The following is an 11,543-nucleotide window of genomic DNA, read 5'->3' on the forward strand; positions in this document are numbered from 1 at the left end:
TTTTGCCTTGCATGGCCTCAGATCTACTTCATATAGTAAACACATCTCTTCACTCAGGTATTTGTCCACAGGCCCTGAAAACTGCAGTCATTAAACCGCTCTTAAAAAAGAATAATCTAGATGCTTCAGTAATGAACAATTACAGGCCCATATCAAACCTCCCATTTCTAGGTAAAATCATTGAAAAAGTTGTTTTTCAACAGTTGAGTAATTTCTTGCATTTAAATAACTGTTTGGATGTGTTCCAGTCAGGCTTTCGTCCAAACCACAGCACTGAGACTGCTCTTGTAAAGGTCTTTAATGACATCCACTTAAACACAGACAGTGGCAGAACTTCAGTGTTAGTATTATTAGATCTCAGTGCTGCGTTTGACTCTGTTGACCACAACATATTACTAGACCGACTGGAACACTGGGTGGGACTTTCGGAAACAGTTCTGAATTGGTTTGAATCCTACTTAAAGGACAGAAACAACTTTGTTTCTATAGGTAAATACACATCTGAGTTGACAAATATGACATGTGGGGTTCCTCAAGGCTCCATCTTGGGGCCTCTTCTCTTTAACATCTACATGCTACCACTGGCTCAGATAATGAAGAACAACAAAATAAGTTACCATAGCTATGCAGATGACACACACATTTACGTAACAATTTCACCAGGAGACTATGCTCCAATTCAAACACTGAGTAAGTGCATTGAACAAATCAATGACTGGATGTGTCAGAACTTTCTCCAATTAAACAAAGATAAAAACTGAGGTAATGGTTTTTGGAGCCAAGTCAGAACGTTAAAAGTTAGCACTGAGCTTCAGTCTGCAATGTTCCAAAACAACAGTATAGAGCCAGAAATCTAGGTGTAGTCATGGACTCTGACCTGAGTTACAACAGTCACATTAAAACTGTTACTAAATCAGCCTACTATCACCTAAAGAATATATCTAGGATTAAAAGACTAATGTCACAGCAGGGATCTGGAAACACTTGTCCATGCTTTTATCTTCAGTAGACTGGACTACTGCAATGTGTCTTCACAGGTCTCACTAAAACATCTATTAGGAAGCTGCAGCTGATTCAGAACGCTGCTGCTCGAGTCCTCACTAACACTAAGAAAGTGGATCACTCCTGTTCTGAAGTCTTTACACTGGCTTCCTGTGTGTCAAAGAATAGATTTCTAAATACTGCTGCTGGTTTATAAAGCACTGAAGGTTTAGGCCCAAAATACCATTTCTGACTCCTGCTTAATATGATGAAGCATCCAGATCTCTCAGGTCTTCAGGGACTGGTCAGCTTTCTGTCCCCAGAGTCAAGAACTAAAACATGGAGAAGCAGCGTTCAGTTATTATGCTCCAAATATCTGGAACAACTCCCAGAAACCTGCAGGTCCGCTGCAACTCTGACTACTTTCAAATCCAGGCTGAAGACTTTTCTTTTTGTCGCTGCTTTTAATTGAACTATTCATATCTAGACTGCACTGTAACTTTATCCATGTACTTTTTTTTCTTTTAATGTTTAATTGACTGCACTGTAACTTTTATCCATGTACTTTTTCTTTTAATGTTTATTTTATTAGCTTTTCTTTTTAATGACTGATTTTAAATGCCATTTTCTTAATCTCTTTCATTTTTTGTAAAGCACTTTGAATTGCCTTGTGTTGAAAAGTGCTATATAAATAAACTTGCCTTGCCTTGCCTTGCCTTTCAACATGTAAGTCAATGGGCGAAAGTCTTTCTGGCCCAGTGACGTCACGGACTGATACGGAGGTTGTAGTACCGCCGTTTGGCCACTAGAATATTTCCCTCAGAGACCGGAGCTCTTGGGGGCAGAGGATGGAAGTAGTGGAGTACAAATACTGCGTTACTGTACTTGAGTACATGTTTCTGGTATCAGTACTTTACTCCACTACTTTACTTTACCCTTGACTTCTACATTTTGAACTCAAATACTTGTACTTTCTACTTCTTACATGTTGAACTCAAATACCTGTACTTTCTACTTCTCACATGTTACATTACATTACATTACATTACATTGCATTTAGCTGACGCTTTTATCCAAAGCGACTTACAATAAGTACATTCGACCAGGAAGACACAACCTTGAAGAAAACAGAATCATAAAGTACATCAGGTTTCATAGAGCCAAAACATTTCAAGTGCTACTCAACTGGCTTTAGGTAAGCCAGTCCTTTATTAGTATAAAAGTGCTTTGTTAATAGTTCTAACGCTCGAAGTGGAGTCGAAAGAGATGAGTTTTCAGTCTGGAAGGTGTGTAAGCTATCTGCTGTCCTGATGTCAATGGGGGAAAGTCTTTCTGGCCCAGTGACGTCACGGACTGATACGGAGGTTGTAGTACCGCCGTTTGGCCACTAGGAATATTTCCCTCAGAGACCGGAGCTCTTGGGGGCAGAGGATGGAAGTAGTGGAGTACAAATACTTCGTTACTGTACTTGAGTACATGTTTCTGGTATCAGTACTTTACTCCACTACTTTACTTTACCCTTGACTTCTTACATTTTGACACAAATACCTGTACTTTCTACTTCTTACATGTTGAACACAAATACCTGTACTTTCTACTTCTTACATGTTGAACCCAAATACCTGTACTTTCTACTTCTTACATGTTGAACTCAAATACCTGTACTTTCTACTTCTTACATGTTGAACTCAAATACCTGTACTTTCTACTTCTTACATGTTGAACTCAAATACCTGTACTTTCTACTTCTTACATGTTGAACACAAATACCTGTACTTTCTACTTCTCACATGTTGAACACAAATACCTGTACTTTCTACTTCTTACATGTTGAACACAAATACCTGTACTTTCTACTTCTCACATGTTGAACACAAATACCTGTACTTTCTACCTCTCACATATTGAACACAAATACCTGTACTTTCTACCTCTTACATGTTGAACACAAATACCTGTACTTTCTACCTCTTACATGTTGAACTCAAATACCTGTACTTTCTACTTCTCACATGTTGAACACAAATACCTGTACTTTCTACTTCTTACGTGTTGAACTCAAATACCTGTACTTTCTACTTCTCACATGTTGAACACAAATACCTGTACTTTCTACTTCTTACATGTTGAACTCAAATACCTGTACTTTCTACTTCTTACATGTTGAACTCAAATACCTGTACTTTCTACTTCTTACATGTTGAACTCAAATACCTGTACTTTCTACTCTTACATGTTGAACTCAAATACCTGTACTTTCTACTTCTTACATGTTGAACTCAAATATGTACTTTCTACTTCTTACATGTTGAACTCAAATAAATGTACTTTCTACTTCTTACATGTTGAACTCAAATAAATGTACTTTCTACTTCTTACATGTTGAACTCAAATACCTGTACTTTCTACTTCTCACATATTGAACACAAATACCTGTACTTTCTACTTCTTACATGTTGAACTCAAATACCTGTACTTTCTACTTCTTACATGTTGAACTCAAATACCTGTACTTTCTACTTCTTACGTGTTGAACTCAAATACCTGTACTTTCTACTTCTCACATGTTGAACACAAATACCTGTACTTTCTACTTCTTACATGTTGAACTCAAATACCTGTACTTTCTACTTCTTACATGTTGAACTCAAATACCTGTACTTTCTACTTCTTACATGTTGAACTCAAATACCTGTACTTTCTACCTCTTACATGTTGAACTCAAATACCTGTACTTTCTACTTCTTACATGTTGAACTCAAATAAATGTACTTTCTACTTCTTACATGTTGAACTCAAATAAATGTACTTTCTACTTCTTACATGTGAACTCAATTACCTGTACTTTCTACTTCTTACATGTTGAACTCAAATACCTGTACTTTCTACTTCTTACATGTTGAACTCAAATACCTGTACTTTCTACTTCTTACATGTTGAACTCAAATACCTGTACTTTCTACTTCTTACATGTTGAACTCAATACCTGTACTTTCTACTTCTTACATGTTGAACTCAAATACCTGTACTTTCTACTTCTCACATGTTGAACTCAAATACCTGTACTTTCTACTTCTCACATGTTGAACTCAAATACCTGTACTTTCTACTTCTTACATGTTGAACTCAAATACCTGTACTTTCTACTTCTCACATGTTGAACACAAATACAAGTACTTTCTACTTCTTACATGTTGAACACAAATACCTGTACTTTCTACTTCTTACATGTTGAACTCAAATACCTGTACTTTCTACTTCTCACATGTTGAACACTAATACCTGTACTTTCTACTTCTCACATGTTGAACACAAATACCTGTACTTTCTACTTCTCACATGTTGAACACAAATACCTGTACTTTCTACTTCTTACATGTTGAACTCAAATACCTGTACTTTCTACTTCTCTCATTTCCCAAACAGCTGGTTCCTTTAGTCTGAATGTGTGTTTGATGCGTGATCATTATTCTTTAGAGTCATTGCGTGCCTATTGATTTGAACACGATCCGTGTATCCATCATTTCCTGGTCTTCTCTAAAGAAGAGGGACCAATGGAAACGTTGTCATGTTGCCGTTGTTCAGCATGGAAACATTCATTAGCTAACAATGACATTATTGTTCTATGAATATAAAGGGAGGTCAGGTACTCTTTAAAGCAGCTGCTAGTTATGGGTACTTGTTACTGAAGTACATTTCAAAGCCTCTTTACTTTCACTTGAGTAAAGAAGTTTAGTCAGTACTTCTACTTCTACCAGAGTATTTTTAAACACGAGTATCTGTACTTCTACTTGAATAAAGGAAGTGTGTACTTTTGCCGTCTCTGGGGTTTTGCTACAGCCGAGCCACACACAGCATCTCCACTTTAATATATACTCTATGAGGTGCAGTACCTCCACAGAGCAGGCAGATGGCGCTCAGCAGCCCGGTCTCGACGTCGTCCATCTCCAGCGGCAGCAGCTGGTTGGCGAAGGTGAACACGAGGTCTGTGAGCGGGCCGAAGCCGGCGTTATGCATCTGAGTCCGGTTCAGAGTCAGCCCGTCGGAGAACGTCATGGTGTCTTTATCGGGGGTGTAGCGGGTGCAGATCCTCAGAATCTGAGGGAGGGGGGGCGAGAGGTTCAGAGTTTAGACTTAAAGGGAGAATATGAAGTTCTCTGCATCATTTCTATGGAGCGGGTCTTTAACCACACTGAAAGGAATCAGAGGTTTAGGATGTTATTCGGTCATTAACCAATCAATCAATCATTCAACACATCAACACATTAACAAATGAACCAATCAATCAATTCACCAATTCACACATCAATCAACCAATCACCCACCAACCATTCAACTAGTTTAATGTTTATCACTAAGACAATTCACCAATGAAATCCCCCGGGAAGATTTCTTTTTAAATATTGAAGTTGAAAGCATCAATCTGGTGCACTTTGAGAGCAACATGAAGAGATGGATACCTCTCTCAGCACCCAGATGAAACAGAACTGGAAACAAATGTTCTTTTCTTTATGGATATTTTACTAATCACTCCCCTTTTAAACTGTATTCTTGTTTAACTGCCATATAGTATTTAATTCCTGTTTTTCATTTATTCTCTTATTGTTTGTATAACTATAATGATCATATGAAGGTGTGCCGCGGAAATAATCTTTTGAATAATTTGTGACCAAACCGTTCTAAACACTCAGAGAGTCCTTTATCTCACCTGAGCCACTCCGTCTGAGAGGGGAGGACTCTCCTCCAGCCTGTTGTGGAAACAGCTCCTTATGTCCGTTAGTGCAGCTAGCTAACCAGATGCTAACATCACGGTCCCCGCTAGCACCTCTCTCTCTCTCTCTCTCTCTCTGCATCTGCTAACGGGGTGGTGGATGATAGGTTTACATCTAAAAACGTATTTTTCAAACATTATTATTTTTATTTTATTTTTCATTCTTTTGTTACTTTTTTGTTTAACGGTCTGCGATCTACCCGCACCATGCTCGATCGACTGGTTGGCGACCACTGATCTAGAGAATTGGAACGGCACTTATCATGGCTGCCACTGAGGGACTTCCGGGTCATTTCACTCCGTTAGGAAGGTTCCTAAGAGCAACGGACTATTGGACTGCAACCCTGGTCTGTCCTGGTCTGTCCTGGTCTGTCCGGGTCTGTCCGGGTCTGTCCGGTTTTGTCCTGGTCTGTCCTGGTCTGGTCTGTCCTGTCCTGTCCTGGTCTGGTCTGTCCGGGTCTGTCCTGGTCTGTCCTGGTCTGATCTGTCCAGGTCTGTACGGGTCTGTACTGGTCTGTCCTGTTCTGGGTCTGTCCAGGTCTGTCCAGGTCTGTCCTGGTCTGTCCTGATCTGTCCGGGTCTGTCCTGGTCTGTCCTGGTCTGGTCTGTCCGGGTCTGTCCTGGTCTGTCCGGGTCTGTCCTGGTCTGTCCTGGTCTGTCCGGGTCTATCCGGGTCTGTCCTGGTCTTTCCTGGTCTTTCCTGGTCTGTCCTGGTCTATCAGGGTCTGTCCTGGTCTGGTCTGTCCGGTTCTGTCCTGGTCTGGTCTGTCCGGTTCTGTCCTGGTCTGTCCTGGTCTGTCCTGGTCAGTCCGGGTCTGTCCTGGTCTGTCCTGGTCCTGTCCTGGTCTGGTCTCATCCGTTCTGTCCTGGTCTGTCCTGGTCTGTCCTGGTCTGTCCTGGTCTGTCCTTGCCTGGTCCTGTCCTGGTCTGTCCTGGTCTGTCCTGGTCTGTGCTGGTCTGTCCTGGTCTGTCCTGGTCTGTCCTTGCCTGGTCTGTCCTTGCCTGGTCTCGTCCTGGTCTGTCCGGGTCTGTCCTGGTCTGTCCTGGTCTGTCCCTGGTCTGTCCGGGTCTGTCCTGGTCTGTCCTGGTCTGTCCTGGTCTCTCCTGGTCTGTCCTTGCCTGGTCTGTCCTGGTCTGTCCTGGTCTGTCCTGGTCTGTCCTGGTCTGGTCTGTCCTGGTCTGTCCTGGTCTGTCCTGGTCTGTCCTGGTCTGGTCTGTCCTGGTCTGTCCTGGTCTGTCCTGGTCTGTCCTGTTCTGTCCTGTTCTGTTCTGTCCTGGTCTGGTCTGTCCTGGTCTGTCCTGGTCTGTCCTGGTCTGTCCTGGTCTGTCCTGGTCTGTCCTGGTCTGTCCTGGTCTGTCCTGGTCTGTCCTGGTCGTCCTGGTCTGTCCCTGGTCTGTCCTGGTCTGTCCTGGGTCTGTCCTGGTCTGTCCTGGTCTGTCCTGGTCTTCCTGTCTGTCCTGGTCTGTCCTGGTCTGTCCTGGTCTGTCCTGGTCTGGTCTCTCCGGTTCTGTCCTGGTCTGTTCCTGGTCTGTCCTGGTCTGTCTGGTCTGTCCTGGTCTGTCTGGTCCTGTCCTGGTCTGTCCTGGTCTGTCCTGGTCTGTCCTGGTCTGTCCTTGCCTGGTCTGTCCTGGTCTGTCCTGTCTGTCCTGGTCTTCCTGGTCTGTCCTGGTCTGTTCCTGGTCTGTCCTGGTCTGTCCTGGGTCTGTCCTGGTCTGTCCTGGTCTTCTGGTCTGTTCCTGGTCTGTCCTGGTCTGTCCTGGTCTGTCCTGGTCTGTCCTGGTCCTGGTCTGGTCTGGTCTGTCCTGGTCTGTCCTGGTCTGTCCTGGTCTGTCCTGGTCTGTCCTGGTCTGTCCTTCCCTGGTCTGTCCTGTTATGTCTGTCCTGTCCTGGTCTGGTCTGTCCTGGTCTGTCCTGGTCTGTCCTGGTCTGTCCTGGTCTGTCCTGGTCTGTCCTGTCTGGTCTGTCCTGGTCTGTCCTGGTCTGTCCTGGTCTGTCCTGGTCTGTCCTGGTCTGTCCTGGTCTGTCTGGTGGTGGTCTGTCCTGGTCTGTCCTGGTCTGTCCTGGTCTGTCCTGGTCTGTCCTGGTCTGTCCTGGTCTGTCCTGGTCTGTCCTGGTCTGTCCTGGTCTGGTCTGTCCTGGTCTGTCCTGGTCTGTCCTGGTCTGTCCTGGTCTGTCCTGGTCTATCAGGGTCTGTCCAGGTCTGTCCTGGTCTGTCCTGGTCTGTCCTGGTCTGTCCTGGTCTGTCCTGGTCTGGTCTGTCCTGGTCTGTCCTGGTCTGTCCTGGTCTGTCCTGGTCTGTCCTGGTCTGTCCTGGTCTGTCCTGGTCTGTCCTGGTCTGTCCTGGTCTGTCCTGGTCTGTCCTGGTCTGTCCTGGTCTGTCCTGGTCTGTCCTGGTGCCGTGTGCTGAACCTCAAGTAAAGGCCTCTCTGAAACTAAAGCTGTGTCTGAGTGGAGCTGTTCAGCCTGGGGTCACTCAGTCAATACACACCAGGTGTTTTTACATGTACTAAGTACCCGTTCACTTTGCTACGCTCAGCCTTTATTAACCATGTGTTCACATTTATGTTACTTTCAGTCTTTTTATAAATATCTTTAATTTAATTTGAATGTTTTGCATTTATGGTTATTTTAGGCATCAATTGATTTACTGCTCATTGCTGCTTCTTTGATCCGTCTCACACGTCTTTACTTGGTAGACATGAGGTTGTGTTGTACGTGTGATGAGATATATGTACAGGAGTAAAAGTAGGATGTGTCCCTCTGCAGTATAAAGTGTCCTTACATGTAAATACAGGTAGAAGGAGTACTGCAGTACACCTGCAGACCACATGTTGTCTGCTTCTCCTTAGCGTATCTGGTAGATTCTTGCTTCTATTGCGTTGAAGTAGTTGATTGTTTTGACTTGTTTTCTGGTGTGTGAGCTGAGCTGTGGGATCTGTTTCTTTGGCTGGACAGCGCTTTGGTGTGGAGCTTTGGAAGCTGCATCGTATTGTATGTTCTTCACAGTGTGTCCTCACCAGGATGTCCAGGCAGGCGGCCTTTAGCAGCGTGATCTGGTCAGCGATGGAGAGCGTGGTGAAGCCCGGCAGCTGCTTGGCAAACTCCACCGTCTTTATGATGCATTTAGTGGAGAGCTCGCTGAACTTATCCCACAGGGAAACATCCAGAGAGACGCGTCGCTCTGAGCTGTTGCTCTGCAGGAAGAGAGAGAGGAGAGGATGCATCAGAAGTCTGTGATACACACTTTAACAATACACATCACACGTCTCCTCTAATGTTCAGAGAGCTCTTTGTTGTTCTCACACTGCCTGTGCTGCAGCCCCTCTTTTCACCCTCTGTCTGAAAACAGAGCCCAGTCTGCTCTGATTGGTTAGCTGGCCGGCTCTCTTCTGATTGGTCAACCTCTTAGCGATGTGTGTGTGTGTGTGTACCGTGGTGTATTTCCCCAGCTGCTCCAGAGAGGGGAAGGTTCCCTGATGAGCTCGTCTCACTCCCTCGATCATCTGCTCTGTTTCTGCAGACAGAACGTAGACCTCAACCTCCAGGGGGCGCTTGTCCTCCTTCTTCTTCTTCATCCTGTCGTTACGCACCACTGAGGAAGAGGAGGAGGAGGAGGAGGAGGAGTTAGATTACAGCAGTGACATCTTACATACAGTTATCTTTCAGTGATTTAAAAACGGTGTAATAATAAAGCCGTATCTCCAGTTTTCCACTGAACATCATCAGCTATAATCTGGTTCATCCTGAATATCTCCTGTAACCCTGCAGCTCTATGGTGTGATCTCCAAGCACATGCAAGAACACACACCTGTAGCAGGTGTTACAGTTACTGGTTATTGGTTAGTATACTGGTTATTATACTGGTTAGTATACTGGTTATTATACTGGTTAGTATACTGGTTTTATACTGGTTATTATACATGGAAGTTATACTGGTGGTTAATGTATGGATGTAATAACCAGGAGCAGCCACCAGGGGGAGACAGAGCTCCTCTCCTGCTCTTCTTTATTATTGCGTGACAACTAAAGCAATTTTAGACATTAACACACACACACGCACACACACACACACACACACACACACACCCTCGGACTCACACTCCTTGGACATGCCGACCTCCAGGCACTTGGTCAGTCTGCAGCTCTGGCAGCGGTTCCTCGTCACCTTGTTGATCACACACACCTTGTCTCGGTGACACGTGTACAGCATGTTCTTCTGGATGCTCCTCCGGAAGAAGCCCTGCAGATACAGAGGTTCAAAACAACCAATCAGAGACACTGATGTGGTGAGAACATTTACTCAAGAGCTGTACTGAAGTACCACTTTGGGGTATGTGTACTCCACTACATTTATTTAGTTACGAATTACTTCATTCAGATGATCAGATAATATATCCAAGCTGTGATGAACACATATATAATGCAGTGATTGAAATATAACATTTAGCATTTTACAACTGTAGTACTTCTACTTTTACTCAAGTACAAGACCTGAGACTTCTACTTTTACTCAAGTACAAGACCTGAGTACTTCTACTTTACTCAAGTACAAGATCTGAGTACTTCTACTTTGACTCAAGTACAAGACCTGAGTACTTCTACTTTTACTCAAGTACAAGATGTGAGTACTGGCACTTTGACTCAAGTACAAGGTCTGAGTACTTCTACTTTTACTCAAGTACAAGATCTGAGTACTTCTACTTTTACTCAAGTACAAGATCTGAGTACTTCTACTTTTACTCAAGTACAAGATCTGAGTACTTCTACTTTGACTCAAGTACAAGATCTGAGTACTTCTACTTTGACTCAAGTACAAGATCTGAGTACTTCTACTTTACTCAAGTACAAGATATGAGAACTTCTACTTGTACTCAAGTACAGATCTGAGTACTTCTAACTTTTACTCAAGTACAAGACCTGAGTACTTCTACTTTTACTCAAGTACAAGATCTGAGTACTTGCACTTGACTCAAGTACAAGGTCTGAGTACTCTTCTACTTTTACTCAAGTACAAGACCTGAGAACTTCTACTTTTACTCAAGTACAAGATCTGAGTAACTTGCACTTTGACTCAAGTACAAGGATCTGAGTACTTCTACTTTTACTCAAGTACAAGATCTGAGTACTTCTACTTTTACTCAAGTACAAGATATGAGTACTTCTACTTTTACTCAGTACAATATCTGAGTACTTCTACTTTGACTCAAGTACAAGATCTGAGTACTTCTACTTTGACTCAAGTACAAGATCTGAGTACTTCTACTTTACTCAAGTACAAGATATGAGAACTTCTACTTGTACTCAAGTACAAGATCTGAGTACTTCTACTTTACTCAAGTACAATGACCTGAGTAACTTCTACTTTTACTCAAGTACAATAACTGAGTACTTCTACTTTTACTCAAGTACAAGACCTGAGTACTTCTACTTTTACTTCAAGTACAAGACCTGAGTACTTCTACTTTTACTCAAGTACAAGACCTGAGTACTTCTATTTTAACTCAAGTACAAGACCTGAGTACTTCTACTTTTACTCAAGTACAAGACCTGAGTACTTCTATTTTAACTCAAGTACAATACCTGAGTACTTCTACTTTAACTCAAGTACAAGACCTGAGTACTTCTACTTGTACTCAAGTACTACTGAGTACTTCTACTTTACTCAAGTACAAGACCTGAGTTCTTCTACTTTTACTCAAGTACAAGAACTGAGTACTTCTACTTTAACTCAAGTACAAGTCTGAGTACTTTACTTTTACTCAAGTACAAGACCTGAGTACTTCTACTTTT

General features: G+C 43.0%; 1 protein-coding gene across 1 annotated transcript; it reads right to left on the reverse strand.

The window, feature by feature from the left end:
• Nucleotides 1–4,815: 4,815 nt before the first annotated feature.
• Nucleotides 4,816–9,990, reverse strand: LOC117539406 (retinoic acid receptor alpha-A-like). The gene is made up of 4 exons (XM_034205580.1): nt 9,852–9,990; nt 9,185–9,345; nt 8,771–8,947; nt 4,816–5,079 (listed from the first exon to the last, which is right to left on the reverse strand). Exons 1-4 carry the CDS (start codon nt 9,961–9,963, stop codon nt 4,816–4,818), a joined length of 714 nt encoding a protein of 237 aa, XP_034061471.1. The 5' UTR covers nt 9,964–9,990.
• Between the last annotated feature and the right edge of the window lie 1,553 nt (nt 9,991–11,543).

Source organism: Gymnodraco acuticeps, unplaced genomic scaffold, assembly GCF_902827175.1.
Source record: "Gymnodraco acuticeps unplaced genomic scaffold, fGymAcu1.1, whole genome shotgun sequence".
Lineage (NCBI taxonomy): Eukaryota > Metazoa > Chordata > Actinopteri > Perciformes > Bathydraconidae > Gymnodraco > Gymnodraco acuticeps.

What these genes read in the sequence shown, in the direction of transcription:
- LOC117539406 (XM_034205580.1), bottom strand. Translation starts at nt 9,963, where the DNA reads ATGCTGTACACGTGTCACCGAGACAAGGTGTGTGTGATCAACAAGGTG. An exon ending in AGCTGGGGAAATACACCACG is followed by an intron (nt 8,948 to 9,184) that starts GTACACACACAC and finishes CTCTTCCTGCAG; the next exon opens with AGCAACAGCTCAGAGCGACG. An exon ending in CCGCCTGCCTGGACATCCTG is followed by an intron (nt 5,080 to 8,770) that starts GTGAGGACACAC and finishes CCCCTCCCTCAG; the next exon opens with ATTCTGAGGATCTGCACCCG.